At 43.4% G+C, this 20648-nt stretch overlaps 1 protein-coding gene across 8 annotated transcripts in view; it reads right to left on the reverse strand.

Annotated features, from left to right (window-relative positions):
* Nucleotides 1-20648, reverse strand: part of PWWP3A (PWWP domain containing 3A, DNA repair factor) — a 143166-nt gene that overhangs the window by 17866 nt on the left and 104652 nt on the right. For all 8 annotated transcript variants that reach the window (XM_073547210.1, XM_073547235.1, XM_073547222.1 and 5 more), the window contains exons 10-12: nucleotides 10941-11016; nucleotides 9513-9563; nucleotides 7516-7937 (exon numbers count right to left, since the gene is read on the reverse strand). In XM_073547210.1, the coding sequence (XP_073403311.1) occupies nucleotides 7516-7937; nucleotides 9513-9563; nucleotides 10941-11016 (549 nt within the window). The remainder of the gene's footprint in view (nucleotides 1-7515; nucleotides 7938-9512; nucleotides 9564-10940; nucleotides 11017-20648) is intronic.

Raw genomic sequence — 20648 nt, forward strand, 5'->3', positions numbered from 1 at the left:
TTTTTTGTCAGAAAAAGGGGTGAATAGAACCCCCTTCCTGTGTGTGTGGGACTTCGTAAAGTACCTGCTTGTCTACCAGGCTCAGGATCTCTGCTTCTAAGGCCAACTGTTCTTCGGTCACCTTCCTGATGGGTGTGATGACGACCACGGGTTTTGGCTGGCGAATAAAGGGGATTCTCAGGCCTTCTCTTAGGATGCTCAAGATCCAGGTATCGGAGGAGATCTTTTCCCAGGCCTGGAAAAAGAGTGCCAATCTCCCCCCCCACTGGAATGCTGGCGTCATTGTGGTGATTTCTTTGAGGTGGAGGTGCCTCCACCAAACATAAATCCCGACTCTTTTCCTTTTATCCTCCCATCTTCTCCTGTCAGCGGGAGGACGCCCCCTATTGAATCTTCCCCTCCGAAAGGGCTGTCTTCTCTGATCCATCGGGAATCTGGGGAAGCCTTTTTTCTTATCGCTTGCTTTCTCTAGAATATCGTCCAAGTTCTTGCCGAATAAGAACCGACCATCGCAGGGGAGAGAGCACAATTTAGCTTTGGACTGTAGGTCACCCGGGCAGCCCTTAAGCCATAACGCGCGTCTAGCAGCATTTGATAGTCCCGCTGCCCTAGCTGTCAACCGCATAGAGTCCGCCGAGGTATCTGCCAAAAAAGCTGCTGCCCCGTGCAAGAGATACATTTCTGCTAAAATTTTCTCTCTTGGGACCTTTGATGCCAGCTTCTCTTCTAACTGCTGCAGCCAGATCATGAGGGAGCGTGCCGTGCAGGTGCCTGCTATCGCCAGCTTTAGTCCTCCTGCTGTCGCTTCCCACGCGTGCCTCAAATATGAGTCCGCCTTCTTGTCCAGCAGGTCTCAAAGAAACCCTGCGTCTTCCAAGGGCAGGGCCGACCTTTTAGAAGACCTGGATACTGCTGCATCTATTTTTGGGACTTTGTCCCATATTTCTGCATTCTTGTGCTCAAAGGGATATCGTCTCTTAGAGGTAGACGGAAGGGCCCGATTTTTCGGGTTTCTTCCACTCTTTCTCAATAAGCGCCTGGATTTTCTCATTCACTGGAAAGGTCCGCTTTTTCCCTCTCCTGAAGCCCCCCAAACATGACGTCCTCTAGGGTTTTAGCCGCCCTTTTTTCCTGTAGGCCCATTGTGGTTGTAATGGCCTTTAGGAGGGCATCTGTGTCTTCTACAGGGAAACATGGCTTACCCCCCCGTGTCACTGTCTGAGGAGTCTGAGGAGGAGGATTGTTCCGCATGAGACGAAACTGATGCAGAATCTGAGGGGGAACTAGGGGGATTCCTCCTACTTTTCTTCCCTTTTTTCAATAGGGACTTTATTGAACCCTCCATTTCTGACCTGAAGGCAGATATCAGATTGGCTGCGAAACTAAGCGCTTCCTCCGCCATAGTCCGCTGACTGCAAGAGGCACAGAGATCTTTCTGCCAGTCTCTTGCTAGGGGAGATTTACATATAGCACAGTCCCTAATGTTCTTCTTGCTTCCTGCTTTTCTGGGCCTTTCCTACAGGGTAGAGCACACAACAGAAAATCCCTATTAACATAAATGCTAACATTCACGAATATCACTCACCACCCGTAATCAAGGGTACCGGACTCGGAGGCTGCGTCGGAGCACGTGACCTGTGCGCTTTGGACCTTGATGAGTCCCCCGACCTGCGGCTGGGGCGACTGCTGCTTGAATGGCTTCCATGTTTTCTGCCAGAGGGAGGCAGGGACGCTGAACGCTCCTGCTCCGACTCCATCTTGCACCGCTCGTTCTGCCGCTGCCTCTTCCTTTTAAATGACGCACCTCCGTCCTCAGGTGAGCGTCTCCCCCCCCCTCCCCCCTGCGACCGCCAGCCGACCGCTTCCGAAAGCCGGCCGGCGTTGCACCCGCCGCCATTGTACCGTCGCCTTCTGCTGACGTCAGCCGGCGCTCCCAGCATCCATAGCGCTGCTGACGTCAGCGGCCGGAAGAAGCCAGCGTCTCTCCCCTGCCACGGGGATCGAGATGTGGCGTGTGCAAGGGGAGGGCGGCGCAGTGGGGGCTCCCCGGAGCCACTGGGATCCCATCCGTGCCCACACGAACCCGGAGCCCAAGGGAACACCAGGGACTGTGCTACCAGGACCCGACGGCCGGCGCTACAGGTAAGCTACCTGTTCTTCCCTCGCCGGGACGGGCCTGGGACGCCAGGACAGGAACCCAACTGAAGCGGGGGAGAGGTGCCACCCCTTAAGTCTCAGTAGGTTCTTGTCCTGGCGGATCCCTCTCTCATGTGGTGCTGTCATGGGTGCAGGGAAAATAGTAATATTTAATTTACTCAGCCCAATGTTATACAAGTTTGTGAATCGCCTGAAGGTTAAAAATACTCAATACTCCCCTAGATGAATTCCTTGAGAGGTGTAGTTTACAAAATGGGATGTCTTGTGGGGATTTCTGCTGTTTTGGCAGGTCAGGTGCTTTTCAAATGTGATATGGTATCCGCAACCTATTCCAGGCACTCAGGGTTCAAGATGCTCACAAAATATCTAGTTAAATTCTATGAGGGGTCTCGTTTCCAAAATGGAGTAATTTATGGCGGGGTTTCCACTGTTTAGGCATCTCAGGGGCTCTCCAAACGCGACATGGCATGTGCTATCTATTCCAGCCGATTTCACATTCCAAAACTCACACTGTGCTCCTTCCCTTCTGAGCCTTGCCGTGCGCCCAAACAGTAGTTTTCCACCAAATATGGGGTATTGGCATACTCAGGATAAAATGCACCATAAAATTTGTTGTGCAATTTCTCCTGTTACCCTTGTGAAAATTAAACATTTGGGGCTAACATTTTTGTGGGAAAAAGTTGAAATGTTCAATGTTTCCTTCCACATTCCATTAATTCCTGTGAAGCACCCGAAGAGTTAATAAACTTCTTGAATACGGTTTTGAGCACCTAGAGGGGTTCAGATTTTAGAATGGGGTCACTTTTGGGTATTTTCTGTGATATAGGCCCCTCAAGGTCACTTAAAATGTGATGTGGTTAATAAAAAAATTGTTTTGTTAATTTTATGGAAAAATTAGAAATTGTTGATCAACTTTTAACCCTTATAACTTCGTAATAAAAAAATTGTGCTCATGTAAAAGTAGACATGTGGTAAATGTTATTTATGAACTATTTTGTGTGACATACTGTGTTTTTCGGATGATAAGAAGCACTTTTCGTCCACCAAATTTGGGGGGAAAATGGGGGTGCGTCAATCTGAATTGTAGTTGTGGTGGAGCGGAGTCCCAAGGTCGCTGCTGCCAGAAGCTTTTGCGGAAGCAGGAGTCAGGCAATGGCTGCGGGCCCCAGGCTGGTACGGCGAGGTGTTCGGCAGTACAGGTGCTCCGCCAACATTTTGTGAAAGCCCAGAGCCCCACTCTTTCCATATATCTTCTATACTGTGGAAGCTTGGAAAATGGCTGCCAAAGGCTCCCAAAATCTCAATTGCTCATGCGCCACCTCCGGCAGCCATTTTCCCAGGGGTCGCAGACATGGGCCAACTCCTGCAGCCGAATACCCCGTCCCTACCAGCCTGGAGCCTGCAGCATCTCCTGCCTCAGCCAGCAGCAAACCTGCCACCAGGGACCTCAGGTAAGCTACCACAAAAGAAGATGACACACACCATTTTATAAAAAAACAAAAAAAAACAAAAACTCCCTATTTTCCGCCCCAAAATTTGGGGTGCGTCTTATAACCCGCAAAATATGGTTACTCTTTGGTTTAAGGGCATAAAAATTGCAATATTTTTGCCAAGTTTCCGATATTTTCAGGAATAAACGCAAGTTATATCGAACACATTTTACCACTGTCATGAAGTACAATACATCTCAAGAAAAACAATCTCGGATTCACTGGAATACGTTGAAGCATTATTACAGTTATTAAGAGTCATTACTTCATAAAGGGACACTGGTCAGAATTGAAAAAATTGGCTTGGTCATGAAAGTGAAATCGAGCTCTGGCGCGAAAGCATTAATTCCTGTGAAGCATGTGAAGGTTTGCATGCTTTTAGCACTTTGACTTTATAATGTCACTTTTGTTTATTTTCTCTCACATAGGCCCTCAAAGTCACTTTAAATGTGATGTGGTCCCTAAAAAAATGGTTCTGTAAATTTTGTTTGAAAAAAAAAAAAAAAAAAAAAATTGCTGATCAACTTTTAACCCTTCTAACTTCCTAACGAAAAAAATATATTTCAATAATGGTGCAGATGTATAGTAGACATGTGGTAAATTATACTTATTAACTATTTGTGTGATATAACTACCTGTTTTAAAGGCATAAAAATTAAAAGTTTGAAAATTGCAACATTTTCAAAATTTTTGCCAAAATTCTGATATTTTAACAAATAGAGGCAAAAAATATAAACCTAAATTTACCACATAAAGTACAATGTGTCAAGAAAAAAAAAAAAAACAATCTCAGAATCACTAGGATATATTGAAGCGTTCCAGAGTTATTACCACATAAAGTGACATTGGTCAGAATTGTAAAATTTGGCTTGTTCAGGAAGGTGAAGACAGGCTGGGGGGTTAAGGGGTTAAAATAGGCATACAGTTATTGCTGAAAAGAAGGATACCTGTATGTCTCACAAAACCCACTTACTCTTTGGCATTTTTCAGGCAGCGATTGTCTTGAGCAGGTATTATCTAATTGCCAAACGCTCCACAGGATCAAATTTTATACACTTTGACACCTTGTTGTTGATAGGTTTGAGTTATGCCAATCTGCATGGGCTCCTCTGTGAGTGCAGTTGGCACCGGAGTCTTGGGTGGAGGTGAAGAGTACCCGGAGCTTTTCTGTCTGCATTCACGCAACTACATATGAAGGTGGATTGCCAGGGACAGGACGGCATCAAGCCAATTAGAAAGAGGAAATCTTACTAATGTTCTTGATTTAGTCAAATTCCAGTAAGAAACTGGTAGCAATGAGTCTGGTCATTCCATTATGAGTGAGTGGCCCAGCACTAAAAGTCAATACTGTTTTCTTCAGCAGTACATCGCCCCTATTTTAGGACTCTCAGGCTATGTGCACACGGTGTGGATTCTGCTGCGGATCCGCAGCGTTTCAGGCTCTGCGGGTCCGCAGCAGATTTAGCTGCGTTTTACAGTACCATTATTTTCAATGGTAAACTGAAAAACGCTGTGCACATGCTGCGGATTTTTCCACGCGGATTTGCTGCGGGTTCAAATCCGCAGCATGTCAATTCTTTGTGCGGAATCCGTAGCGGTTTCACACCTTCACCATTGTGAGGTGTGAAACCGCAGGGCTAAACCGCAGGTCTTTTGACCTGAGACTTTACCAATCTACGTGTGCACATAGCCTAATCAGGAGTCCAAGGGCCTCAAAAAAATGAGTTAACTGAGGAGACTTTTGGAGCATCAGGGCGTAAAGAGAAGCACCAAGCCTGGGCATGGCACTGCAAGGAGGGAAATGATGAGTCCTACACACATTGGCTCTAAGTACAGGACCATATTGGGTAGAGTCTGAAGTACAATGATAAAAAATGTATTTTGGTCCCCTGAAAATGGTCTGGTAAATTCACTTTAGCTTCAGGGGTAGTCAGCGATTCTGCGATGGCTGAGGCCTGGGAGGTTTCATGATGTTGAATGTGTAATGCAAGGTCGATACTGTCATGGGGCAGAGTATGTATACTGGATTATTGCATGACCTGCGACAAACACGTGAATGCCCAGCAAAGGAAGTAGAAACTGGTAAGGCAGACATTGATACAGATGTCATGTTCACACGCTCAGTATTTGGTCACTATTTTACCTCAGTTTGTGTAAGCCAAAACCAGGAGTGGAACAATCAGAGGAAAAGTATAATAGAAACCCGTCACCACTTCTGGATTATCACCCACTGATGGTTTTGGCTTACACACACTGAGGAAATACTGACTGAATACTTAATCTGTGAATATGGTCTCACAAAAACAATCCTTATACCCTACTCGAGGGCATTGATGGGCTGCAGTAGCTATGAAATTGCTGTTGCAAAATAAACATACTCCAGGGACAACAGGAGTTGCAGAGTAGGATTTTTGTTGTTGTTACAAGATAAGGCCTCATTCACATGTTAGTATTTTTATGCCAAAACCAGGAGTGTAAAGGGCCTTTTACATTTAGCAATGCACCAGCGATCCGACCAGCGATCCGACCCGGTCAGGATCGCTGGTGCATCGCTAAATGATCGGTAGTGAGCTTTCACACAGGCAGATCTCACAGCGATGCAGCAGCGACGCAGCGCACGATACTCACCTTTCACACACAGCGATCCTGACGTCCTCCCGCCCGCGTCCAGCGTTGCTCATCTCACACAGCAGGAAGCCCAGCAGGAAGCAGACGACGAGAAATGGAGCCGCGCGATCAGTGACGGACAGCGGGGGAGCCGGTCGGAGGTATCACACATAGCGATATCGCTAGCAATATCGTTATAACGTCACAAAATCAGTGACGTTTTAGCGATATTGCTAGCGATATCGCTATGTGTAAAACCCCCTTAACTTAAGGGGGCTTCACACAGAGATATCGCTAGCAATATCGCTAAAGCGTCACCGATTTTGTGACGCAGCAGCGATATCGCTACATGTGACACTTACCTCCGACCGGCTCCCCCGCTGTCTATTGCTGATCGCGCGAGAACATCCTGGGCCGTTTCTCGTCGTCGGCTTCCTGCTGGCGCCACGAGCGACGCGTGGACGTGGGCAGAGGACTTCATCATCGCCACTTCTGACAGGTAAGTAACGATCGCTGCTGCATCGCTGTGAGATCTGCCCGTTTGGCAGCTCACTAGCGACCATTTAGCGACGCACCAGCGATCCTGACCGGGTCGCATTGTTGTTGGGATCGCTGGTGCATCGCTAAATGTAATGGGGCCCTTACAGAGAAAAACTGTAATTGAAAGATTGACACCCGTTCTGTGTTTTTGTGACACTACTGGATTTGGCATGCAAAATACTGCTACAAAATACTGACAAGTGCATGAGGCCTAAATCTGTAAATCCTGGGATATCCCTTTTAAATGTGTTATTTATTTATTTATTTTTTTCAAACATCCAAGTGTAGTATAAAAAAAAAGGATATCCTATTAGTATGGTAAAACGTATACACGAGTACATGTTTTTCTAATGTTGCCTGTTTTGACTAAGGGAAAAATGCATTCCGATTTCACATTTGCTTGTCATATGGAAGTTACTGCTGTAAATTTTGGAAAATCAGGAGCCTTTACCTCACAGGTGTCTGCTGTAAAAATTATGTTCCCTCCTCCTGTTTCAAAAGATAAAGATTGCAAATCTTACAGATGCTATGAATTAGACATGGGAACCTTGTGTGACAGGTCAATGGCTCGCCAACTGACGGGAAGACTTTATCCTGCCATATACTGTAACATCTCCACTTAACACTACCAGAGTGATAGGTCATTACCTGGGCTGTGATCTCGTTTCACACATATTCACCTTTTTACATAAAATGTTATTAGAATAGAAATACATTTTACCTCAGGAATCAAAACCTCAAAGATAAACCGGGTCTGATCTCCATGCATTAGGTTTTCAGTTTTGCTGCCCTTTTTCACACAGATTGCCTGCAAGTGGCTCGTCATCAGTTCTATCTGCTGTTCATCTTCAATATAGGTGTCTAGGCAGTTTATGTGTCGTTTTGAAGACTGAAACTTTTTTAGCCATTGTGACTTTTTCTTCCCTTCCAAAATGGCTATAAGGTGATTTTCGGCCTCTTTGGCATTCACTATGAAAGCCACTAGTTTTTCATTTGCACGGTCCCTGGCTGCCCGCGATCGATCTGGAAGCTGCTTCTTGCTCCACTGTGGGTTATTGCTGAATATGTTTTGCTGAGCTTTAGCTATTTCAGGGAAGATTAATTCTCTTTTGCCACGTTCCACTTCTCTCCGTACAGGCAAACCTAAAATACACAGCACAACACCAACTACAGAACTGAAATGTGTCATCCAGGATTGCTATGACATGCTTCATTTTATTCTCTATAGAGCATGTGTTTATATGGGTTATTTTATGTGCTCTACATGTTATTGGAGAGAAAACGTGGGGCTTTCCCCAAGAACAGAGGCGCATTGGTGCCAAATAGGCAAAAAGCACTTGTAATGCCACAATGATCTCCTTGATATGGATTAACTTTGCTGTTAATATTACATTACAATAGTACATTATCAACCCCTTCACCACCTTGGGATTTTCCGTTTTTTTTTTCGTTTTTGTTTTTTGCTTCCCTTCTTACCAGAGCCATAAAGTGTTTGTTTTTTTTTTTTAATCATGTTCACTAAATGCTAAAACTGACCTGCTATTATTCTCCAGGTCATTAAGAATTTGAAGATACCAGACAAGTCTTGGTTCCTTTTAACTTACCGTAAGTGGTATAAAGAAAATCCAAAAGTTCGTAACAAAAAAAAAAAAAAAACAACGCCATTTTCCAAGACCCATAGCATCCCCTTTTTTTTTCGGGATCTGGGACTGGGCGACGGTTTATTTTTTGCTCTTGGAGCTTATGTTTTTATTGATACCATTTTGGGGTAGATATGATGTTTTGATCACCCGTTATTGCATTTTTTGCAATGTTGCGGCAACCAAAAAACGTAATTCTGGCGTTTTGATTTTTTTTATCTTGTTACGCTGTTTACCAATCAGATTAATTATTTTTATATTTTGATAGATCAGTCGTTTCTGAACGCAGTGATAACAAATGTGTGTAGTGATTTTGATTTTCTATTGTTTTATTTTGAATGGTGTGAAAAGGGGGGCGATTTGAACTTTTATACGTTTTAATTTTTAATATTTATAAAAATATATATTTTTTTAAATTTTTGCTTGCTTCATTAGTCTCCTTTGGAGACTTGAAGCTGCGAATGTCTGATCGCTGGTGCTCAGAAATGCCAATATGCTATGAACGCCAGCCACAGGGTGGCACTTATAGCAGATCTGTAATGACAAGCACAGGGGTCTCCTGCAGACCCCCAGTTGTCAAACCAACCCATCGGCAGCCCCGCGGTCATGTGACGTTGGCACTCATGAACGGGATTAGTGACGCTCTTCGAGCGCCGTCAAGTTAAATGCTGCTGTTAGAGCTTGACAGAGGCATTTAAGATGTTAACAGCCGCGGGTGGATTGCAATTCCACCCACAGCTGTTAGAGGCTAATGACAGCTGATCAAATCAGCTGTCATGTGCCGGAAAGCATGTGGGCTCAGCACCGGAGCCCGAATCAAGGAGGGGGATGCGACCTATGCCGTATAGGTACATCATAGGTCGTAAAGGTGTTAAAGGGGTTTTCCATCACCACTGCACCCAATCACTGATCTGCTCCTTTTACAGAAGGATTTGGGAAAACAAGGTATTCAGTAAACAGCTCATCTATAACAATTAGTTCATATGAAAGGGACATATCAAGTAGTGGACAACCCCTAGAATATCAATACTAAAGTACAATAAAATTGGACACATTGAAGGAGTCTAAGCCAACTTACTGATATCTGCAGTGCAGAAATCCAGAAACGTACCAGAAAAAGAACCACAGCCTACAATACAGTAAAGAAAATTACATTTATTTTCTACACATAACTATCCATTTTATGATATAGCTTTCATTCAGGTAAACTTTTAAAAAAAAAAAATAAAATACAATAATGAAGAGATAAAATGTGTGCATACAGAAAAGGCAACTATCATCTTCAGAGTGGAAGAGTGCTTGAACTCTAGAGACAACTATTGGGGGTAGCAATCCCAAACGTCAATATCAACCTTTTAACGAGCCTTGCCACATGATTTAGGAGAAGAAGCCAAACCACAACCTCCATTGACAGACCGGTGTCTTGTGTTTTTTACACCTCCTCCATGCAGTCAGGACTTTGACAGCGGGTGCAAGTTTCTCCTTGTGGAGAGTGCCAGGTTGCATAGGAAGATTGATCAGACATGCAATGCTCCTCTGGGAAATGAAATATGGAAATAGCCACATCACATAGTAAAAGCAGGGCCACTTGTTGGAAGTAGAAATCCTAAAAGTCAATATTGACCCTTGCCACATGATTTAGGATGAAAAGCCAAACCAGACCCTGCATTTGCAGATGTGTTATTGACTTTCATGGCCTATAAGTGACAAACCGGCGTAAAGATACTGTCCACAAGGAGAAATGTTCCCCCTTAGTCCCCATAGAAAAGGTGGTATGCTTGACTCAAAAGATTGAATACAATCTTAAATATTTACTGACATACGTGGTAACCCGGAGCTGATTAGCTGCTAATCCACATAGGCTGAAGTAGAAGAACATACAAATAATAAAGACCCTTTGGCAGGCAGTTCTGTCTCCCTACTCCACATTTTTCAGCGTTCTTGTGTTTTCAGTTAAGAGGAGAAAGCCACTGCCAGACATGATGACAGCCACTTATCTCATGGGGAAACAAAGGGGTTTGGCAATGACATTCAACAGGCATATTCCAGGTCACCTAATAAGTCAATGAAATTCTCTTGCCTAAATGGCGGGTTCAGGCGACTTATTTCTAATGTTTATGAAGGAAGAATGGGGGGAGCCTTTAGCGTCAAACATAAATGGAGAGAAGACAGACCATCTCTGCAGGAAGAGACACTGGATAAATCATATACTCAAAACTTGGACAGTAAACCAAGTCTAAGTGAGGGAAAAAGTTAATTGTACGACTGCACAATGAAGTTTGCATCTCCAAAACGGTCACCTTACTGCCTATGGTAAGCAGCAGATCTAGGCCATCTGTAATAATTGTTATTTTTATAGCGCCAACAAGTTTTGCAGCACTTTACATTTTTAGACAGGGCTTAAAACAGAGAAAGACATTACAGAATAAGCATAACTCATATCAAAAGGAGTGAATGGTCCTTTTGAGCAGGGTCGATATACCGAGTAGAAAAATATGCTACTTACCCAAGCGAATTCTGTAGTCAGATATTAGAGAATCACACCAGTCAATAAGTTTGCCAAATTCTTTGCGAGCATTTTCCTTAGAGGATGATAGAATTAAAAGCATAATTATTCACTTAACGCTAAACCTATACAGGAACACAAGTTATCACAAGTCAACGGGAGAAAAAAAGATGGTGTTGTATTGAGACTTCATTATCCTCTAAAAGGAAAGAAAAAAGTCAACTGTGCTCATCGAGAAAATAATCACATAGGAAACAAAGTTGCAAAGCAATTTTGTGGCATCTCAGATGAAATTGTGCCACTGTACAGCCACTGCTTTTGGAGACACACTCCATAAATTATTAAAGTGGGTTTACAGTGGTTTAAAGGGAACCTGTGATGTGAATAATCGCTAATAACCTGCAGATATTGGGTTAATCTGCAGGTTAATAGCATTCTGAACCAGACCGGCGCCTGCACTTAGAACCATGCTACTGGGAGGCAATGAACTTAAAGGGAACCTGTCAGCTGGATTGTGCACAATAATCTACAGGCAGTGTCAGGTCAGAGCCGTTATACTGATTAAAATGATACCTTGGCACTGACTTAGGCTGGTTTCACATTTGTGTCTGCGAAAGCAGCGTTTCATCCGCATGCGTCCAGTGTACATATCTTTAACATGGTGTATGCAGGGACATGGGTTGCATGGGTTCGCCTGCGGTTGCGTACGCATGCGTCGTTTCGGGGTGTGCGGTGGGGCGCGGCTAATGCCACATGTTGAATTTTTTGAGGCGGCAAATATCCACGGCCATATGCATGCGGAAGAAGTGCGTCAAAACAACGCATTACATTCTATGGGAACATATAGGTAGGCAAGGACATGCGTACGCTTGCGTGCTTTTTTCTGAGTAAACATGTCCAGGAATTGGTTTAAGCCACCCCCCACACAATGCTGTATAAAAAGAGGGTGTGGGCACTGGAAGTCCAGTACTCTCAAGACACTGGAAGTGATTAGAAAGCATTGCATCTTCTTTGAAGACTCTGAATTATCAAAGTGTGATTATACAAGCTAATATCTGTCTGTCTTTCTCCCTGCAGTCTGTAATCACTTCTGTTTCTCTTGCAGCATTCCTCATCATGTCCTCCAGTGCCGAGCAAACCTCACAGAGTGGGCAGGAAGACTGAAGTGAGTACATTTGCTATTGATTGGTAAGTATTGACTGTAAATATGAAACATGTGGTAAAATCATGTATTTTCTTTAGAGATCCATTCCAGTGCAGATGAGCAGGAGCAGCAGACTCTGGCCCAAGTTCCGGTGGCAAGACGGCATGTAAGTATTCTTGACTGTTTTTGGTTTAAGTGTTTTATCTTTACAACATTAATGTTTCATTTCTAGGTTCCACAACGGGAGGAACAAGCCATTGATAATGACCTCCTCATCACATTGGTGGAGGAGAGAGTTCCGCTGTGGGACACCTGGGATCAGCAGCACTTGGACGCAGTGGCAATTCGGCGGCTGTGGAATGAATTGGCCCAATCGCTGATTGATGACTGGGACAATGCCACGTCACAAGTCAGAAAAGATTTTCTTAAGTATTGCAATGTGGTCAACGCGGCCGTGAACCTGTAAGGCCGGGATCACACAACAGTGTGTGATGTGAGAAACTCCTGCCAGTTTCTCGCATCACACACAGTTGTGTGATCCCGGCCTAAAGTGCATTGTTTAACTTTTTTGTTTCCCCCTTCACAGTGAACAAAGTCAGAACCTGTTGGCGTTTGATGAAGGATCGCTTCAATAAGGACCTGAGAAAGGAGATCCAAGTTCGAAGTGGTGCTGCTCAAAAGATCAGGAAATACAAGTACCATAGGAAGCTGTCTCTCCTGAGGCCTGTACTTGCTCAGCGAACGTATTATTGTGTTGTATTCCATTGTGTTGTATTCCATAATCTGATTTTTTATATGCCACAGGATATGTTGGCGCTTTTACAATTGTTTCTTTTGTAGTAATGTTTTTCATTTCTTTTCCACGCAAAACCTGGAGCAGCACCATCGAACTGGGATCATCCTCGGTTGGAGCAGCCCCTCATCGAACAGCCACTAAAACAGTCCCAATCATCTACCAGCGATGCAGCATGTGGTCAGGCTTCACAGGCTGGAGAACAGGCAGCTGGTCCTTCAGGTGTTCCCCTATCCCAGCCCTCTGCCACTGCTTTTTTTGGGTCTTCCCGCCAGCGGCAGAAGGCCTTGGACAGGTCACTCATGCCCAAGTTTGTTCACTTGAGCTCGGTCTTCCAGAATGGCCTCAAGGCGCTTGGAGATAGACTGGAAAGTGGTTTTGCCCATATAAACACACTTTTCCAGGATGTCAACCTATGCCTTGACCACCTGGAAGCCGACCTTCAGAGACCAGCATGACATTTTTTTTACTGCTATAGAGCAGGGCATGTCGGAAAACCTTACGCCTGATCTACAGCTGAATGTAATGCAGGCCTGCAATGCTGCTTACGTTCAGGCTATGCAGCAGACTCGGTACTTACAGGAGCCACACATGGCATTTCCGCCTGTGCTACTACTATCCCACTTCACATCGTTACAGAGTTCTGTTGCATACCACTGTACGGCCACCACCATGCCCAGTCAAGCTGCACACCACTATATCGCCACCACCATGCCGGGTCCTGCTGCTGAATGCCAGTCCACCGCCAACACCATGCTGGGTCCTGCTGCTGAAGGCCAGTCCACCGCCACCACCATGCCGGTTCCTGCTCCTGCACGCCCATCCACATCCACCACCAAGCCGGTTCCTGCTCCTGCACACCCGTCCACATCCACGTTGTGGAGCCCTGCTCCTGCACTCCCGTCTACCTCCACGATGAGAGTCCTGGTACTGCACGCCATCCTCAACCCACCGCTCCCACCCTACTAAAGAAACAAAGAAGAAGCAAGCTGCCTAGTAATAGCTGTGGACAGAAATTCAAAAAGAAGCAGCGTGGCCCCAAAACTGTTCTACCACCTCCACCCTCACCTCCCAATGTATCTGTTGTCCAATTTCTCTCTCCATTTCAGTGTGTCTCTCCCATCCCATGCTTCCCCTCTTAATGTGTCTACTCCCATCCCTGACCTCCCAGACCCCACACATTTAGTAAGCCCTTCCCCTGGAACCCTTTCATCATCCACACATAGCCAATCATCCCAGCTCCACATCCCCCAGGTCCATAACATTTCGCCCTCGTACATTCACCAAAGTTAATTTTTGCTGCTAAATAAAATTATTTTTTTTTCCCCCAAACACTGCTTGTTCTTTGTCTCTTTCTGCACCATCACAACACACTGTGAGCACCTTATAAAACAAAGTAATGTAATGTTGAGGGCACTTGGAACAGGTGATTAACTAGAGGTGTTTTATTATTTTAGTCAGCAAACATAACAGGTACATTTTAACATTCCAGGTACATATTACTGGCTTAAACCATTTTATCTTGCCATGCCACACGTCCAATATCCGAAACAAAGTAGGCAGCAAATGTATCCCTCATTTGGGCAACTTCCCTGATTGTCCTCAGAGAGTGATGTTGGTATTCTGGCAATGAGATAGAAACAGGTTCATCAAGTTCTACATTGGGTCGCTCTTTAGCCATGATGTACTTGTGCAGAACAACACACGCTTTGACAACTTCATCGATAGTCTCAATTTTTAGACTAATGGCTGTTCCCAAAATCCGCCATTTAGATACCAGCAAACTAAAGGCACACTCCACAGTTCTTCGTGCCCTTATCAGTCGTCGGTAGTTAAAAATCCTTTTTGTGTGGTTCAAGTCCCGACTAGAGTATGGTTTAAAGGAGGTTTCCACACATCTTAAAGGCCTCATCCCCAACCACAACAAACGGGATTGGAGGTCCTTGAGTGTTGGGAAGAGGTCATGGCAGTGGGGAATTGAAATTATTCCCATATAAGGATTGGCCCATGTCAGAGTTTTTAAATGTCTGGGAGTCATTACCTCTTCCAAAAGATCCAATGTCCACGGCGACCAATCTACAGTCCACAGCTGCGATCGCCACAAGCACAATAGAAAAGTATTTTTTATAATTAAAATACTCGGATTCAGTTCCAGCCGGTTTGGTAATTCGAATCCACAGCTCCCAAACAGTTTGGGAAATTAAAAATTTCCCAGAATTTTTCAGCATTTCCCTGCCAGATTTCAGGGGTGGGTAGGCGGATAAATTCCCCATGTAGAACGTCCCACAAAGCCCGGCAGGTGTCTGCAACAATCCCAGAAAGGGTGGAAACGCCAATCTGGAATTGAAAATGGAGCGATAAGCTCTCAGCTCTCTCCGGTAGCCAGGAATCTGCCAAAAAGAGAAAGGAAAAAACATTAAGTACATGGCTTTTAGAACAATAATATTTATGACAGCTGTTTCGCAGAAGAGAAAAAGGAAAAAAAAAAATTAAGGACATGGCAGAACAATAATATTTATGACAGGCGTTTCAATTACGTACCTTGTGTCACCAGCAAACGTTCCACAGCAGGAATTGCTCTACGTAGCTGTGTGTCCTGCCTGCTAATGGCTCCTTGTACATGTAGCAGCAAATCACTGAAGCTCTGTTGAGACATCCTCGTGTACTCAAAATATTTACCCGGGTTTTCATGGAGCTCACTGTATAAGGAGTGGTAGGCTCCACGGCTCTCTCGTAGTTCAACAATGGGGTGTTGACAAAAGCGACGACGATGTCTTATCTTTCTCTTTTCCTTTCTTGTTCACAAGCAAAGGCAAGAAACAAGTTCACATCCAAATCCAGATTACGATAGAAACTCTCCATGCAAAGATCCAGCTTGAGGCTGGATACAGCAGCAAAAGATGAGGATTTCATCTGTACAAGGGTCTATATACAGAATTTCCATGAGACACGCCCATTCGACATGGCTTGTGTCAAGGAAATTCTCCTGGAAAAGCATTTTCCTATCGAACGCATGCGCATAAAAAGCGCAAACGCATACAAATGCTGCGTTTTTTTGCAGTCATGCGTAAGCTGATGTGGATAAAAAAACGCTGTGTTAGCATGCGTTTGCGGATGATACGCTGCGCACACAGACGCAAATGTGAACCTAGCCTTACATGATGTAATGATGAGTGAGCCATCAGGGTCCCTTTAACCCTTTCAACCAAAGCCCGTTTTCACCTTCCTGACCAGGCCAAATTTTACAGTTGAAACCAGTATCACTTTATGTAGTAACTAGCTTGGCCTGTGCAAAATTTTTGCACATTGGTCGTCGGGGGCACAGGCAATTTCAGAAAAAGCAAGCTGGTCAAATGTAAATGCATTTCATAAGATGATAAACACAGACAGGTATTTATATATGTAGATTGGTAATACAATAAATTGGTTTGCCAAGTAGAGGCCAAAAAATGTCTTCCAGGTTATTGTGTCTTTCTGCAGGTTTATGAAAATGAATGTTTAAACTGTATTTAGTGATAAAATCGTGAATGTGTGGTTTGTTTGGCTCTTTTCTTACTGAAGGGAGCAAGTTTACCTTTCAAATGGTGTATCATTTGTGTGTGTGGGTTGAAGTAATCAGCAAAAAAGCAGTGCATGTATACAAATATGTTTGCATATGTGACTCACCTGCGGTGAAGTATGCAATCCTCCAATGTGCCTGAAATGGTCTGGGCAAGCACGTGAGCAAGCTGGAAAGACCCCAAGGCAAAATGTTTGGATTTGTTTGTGATGTCTGTAAGCAGCTTTGTGGTAGTGTGCTTTGGGGTAGTGTGCTGCCACCTGCATGTAATTTGACCTTTCAAATGGTGTATCATTTGTTTGTGTGGGTGGAGTATGAACGGAGCAAATGTGCAATTTAATAGGCAGTGCATGTTTACAAATGTGTTTGCATATGTGCCACACCTGCAGCGAAGTGTGCAATCCTCCAATTTAGCTAAAATAGGCTGGGCAAGCAGTCCGGCAAGCTGGAAAGTCCCCAAGGCAAATGTTTGTGATGTCTGTAAGCAGCTTTGTGGTAGTGTGCTTTGGGGGTGCTGTGGTGCCATCTGCAGGTCATTTTTCCTTACTGCAGGTTTATGAAAATTAATGTTTAAACTGTATTTTGTGATCAAATTGTGGATGTGTTGTTTGGCTATTTTCTTGCTGAGGGGGGCAAGTTTACCTTTCAAATGGTATATCATTTGTGTGTGTGGGTAAAGTATGAACGGAGATACAATGTAATCACCGAAAAACAGTGTTTAGAAATAATAGAATAGATAACTCTAACGCTTCAAAGTATCCCAGTAATTCTAACACTTTTTTAGAGATACATTGTATTTCATGTTAGCAGTAAATGTAGGACAATATTTTTTGCATTTATTTTTGATAATATCGGAAATTAGGCGAAAATTTCGAAATTTTCAAACTTTTAATTTTTATGCCCTTAAACCAGAGTGCTGTCACACAAAATAGTTAATAAATAACAGTTCCCACATGTCTACTTTACATCTGCATGATTTTTAAAAATTTTTTTGTTAAGTTGGAAGGATAAAAAGTATCAACAATTTCATTTTTGCAACAAAATTTACAAAACCATTGTTTTAGGGACCACATCACTTTGAAGTGACTGAGGGGCTTATGTGACAGAAAATATCCAAAATTTACACCATCTTAAAAACTGCACCCCTCAAACTGCTCAAAACCGCACTCAAGTTTATTAACCCTTCAAGTGTTTCCCATATTAAGGCAATGTGGAAGGAAAAAAAAATGAACATTTTACTTTTTTCCATCAATGTTGATTTAGAAGCAAATTTGGCATTTTCATAAAGTTATCAGGAGAAAATGCACCATAAAATTTGTTTTGCAACTTCTACTGAGTACACAGATACTCCGTATCTGGTGGAAAACTGTTTGGGTGCATGGCAGGGCTCGGAAGGGCAGGAGCATCATTTGACCTTTTGTAACTCAAAATTGGCCAGAATAGATAGAGGACGCTAGGTCATGTTTGGAGAGCGCCTTATGTGCCTAAACAGTGGAAACCCCCCCACAAGTGATCCCATTTTGGAAACTAGACTCCTGAAGGAGTTTATCTAGATTTGTTGAGAGCATCTCAACCACCAGGTACTTCACAGAATTTTAAACGTTTAGCCGAGAAAATAAAAAACATTTTTCCCACAAAAATGTTGGTTTTAGAAAATGGACACCATAATTAGTTATTGAATTGCTCCCGAGTACGCCATGTGGTGGGAATAATAAATAATAATAATCTTTATATAGCGCTAACATATTCCGCAGCGCTTTACAGTTTGCACACATTATCATCACTGTCCCCGATGGGGCTCACAATATAAATTCCCCATCAGTATGTCTTTGGAGTGTGGGCGGAAACCGGAGTACCCGGAGGAAACCCATGCAAACACGGGGAGAACATACAAACTCCTTGCAGATGTTGTCCTTGGTGGGATTCGAACCACTGGGTGGCTAACCACTGAGCCACCGTGCTGCCCAAACTACACCGTGCTGGGAAACTACTATTTCAACACACCGCCGAGCTCCTAAAAGGAAGGCGTAACTTTCTGGAGCACAGACTTTGATGGAATGATCTGCGAATGCCATGTCGCGTTTGGAGAGCCTCTGATGTGAATAAAACAATAGAAACCTCTCACAAGTGACCCCATTTTTGGAAACTACACCCCTCATTGAATTATATAAAGGGATAATTATAGTAATGCTTTTGAATTTAGAGATGCAGTGACCCAGGCAAGTTAAATCAAACGTCCTTTATTGTCCAGCAACTGCACTCATGAAATCACTCACCTCCGGATCACAAACAGGAAGAGGTGAATAAAGTCCAGTGCTGCTGGCACTTGCACCCCTGTAAGGTTTTAGGGTGGTAATGTGTTTGGCCAGGTCGCTGGCTCTGGTCTGTGTTAGATTCACACAGCCAGGAATACATCCACAGCACATTCAGCTCTGCTACGTGTGAACGTCAAAAACAAACCAACATACCCGAACCTTAACTGTAGGTATAAATGAAAACCGTGGCCATGGGCCACTTGTAAGACCCAGATGGGAGAGAGCCACCCCATTACCATCCTATAGATCTCGCCAAAAAAAAAAAAAAGCCCAATACATGTTTTACTAAACTGACTTGATCAAATAACTTGACACACTTACTTTTATTCTGCATGATAACCACTGCTGTGGCTGTGATTACAATGCACTCCAGGGTTCAGTATGCTTCTAAGCGCATTCTGGGGATACAGAACATCCCTCCATATGATTCCCCTCACTGTCGCACACAATATACAGAGCGATTTATATCGAACAGAGGCTATTTTGGCTTGACATGTTTGAAGAACAAAAATTTCTTTAGATTGTTCAAAGAATATATAAATTTTATTTAAAATGTATTCAATAAAATATTTGTATAAACTGGATTCGAACTTGTGTTTTTTATGTTCTGATGTCAATAGGTGAAATTGTTGAGTGAACCTTCTGGGATGAATGAGACAAGTGATTACGACAATCGTGAACGGATATTGGAATAACATTTCATAATGATTTCATGAAAATTATATCTATATTCCATGATAAAATATTTATTTGTAAATAGTAGAGGAAAAATATATTACATAAAATTAATTGGCATGTCATTATAAAGTGTAAATTGGAAGTCCATAAAAATTCCTCCTGTTCCAGAATCTAACATGGCAGAGCATTGTATTTTGTGGTTACCAATTATGACGTGTACAGGAACGAAAAAAATGAAATGATGGTGATTGCTCTTTGCCCTCATCCTGCATTACAGATGAGATGGTCTGCATAACCAGATCTGGCCATTCAAAAAAGGTCTAAATCGCTTTCAGTTTTGGTATAAGTCCTTTTATTAGGACAGTTAATGGCAAAATGTCCAGAGCCCCCACAATAGAGGCATACATTTTCTATAAGTCGCCTCTCCTTCTCTACTGCAGAGATTTTTAGGGATTACATTAAGTTGCATAGGTTCAGGCACACTATCCATTTCCTGTTAGTGTTTTAAAGGGAATCTGTCACCCCTTTTTTCGAATATGAGCTGCCGGCACCGACAAAAAGGGCTTATCTACAGCATTCTGTAATGCTGTAGATAAGCCCCCGATGTCACCAGAAAGATAAGAAAAAAAAGAGTTAGATTATACTCACCGGGGAGGGAGTCCAGTCCGATGGGTGTCGCGGTCCAGTCCGGCGCCTCCCATCTTCAGAAGAAGCCGTCCTCTTCTTTCCTTCCTGTCGTGGCTTCAGCGCAGGCATACTGCTCTGCTCTGTTGAGGGCAGAGCAGAATACTGCTTTGCGCAGGTAATAACTCAGGAATGCTCCAGCAGAGCCAACTGATTCTGAGATAGTTTTCTTTTGACATATTGTATTCATGTTGGTGGAAAAATTTGGTCTATATGACTTGCGTTTATTTGTGAAAAAAAAAAATCATAAATTTGGCAAAAATTTATAAAAAATTTTAAGTATGAAAATTGCTAAATTTTATGTCCTTAAACGAAAGTTCTGTGTCTACTTTACATCTGCATCATTAAACATAACTTATTTTTTATTAGGAAATTAGAAGGGTTAAAAGTTGACCAGCGATTTCTCATATTTCCAACAATATTTACAAAACCAGTTTAAAGTATTTTAAGGGGACTATATGACAGAAAATACCCAAAAGTAACACCATTATAAGAACTGCACCCCTCAAGGTGCTCAAAACCACATTCAAGAAGT

This window comes from Dendrobates tinctorius, unplaced genomic scaffold, assembly GCF_039654945.1.
Source record: "Dendrobates tinctorius isolate UK_male_01 unplaced genomic scaffold, ASM3965494v1 ptg000011l, whole genome shotgun sequence".
Lineage (NCBI taxonomy): Eukaryota > Metazoa > Chordata > Amphibia > Anura > Dendrobatidae > Dendrobates > Dendrobates tinctorius.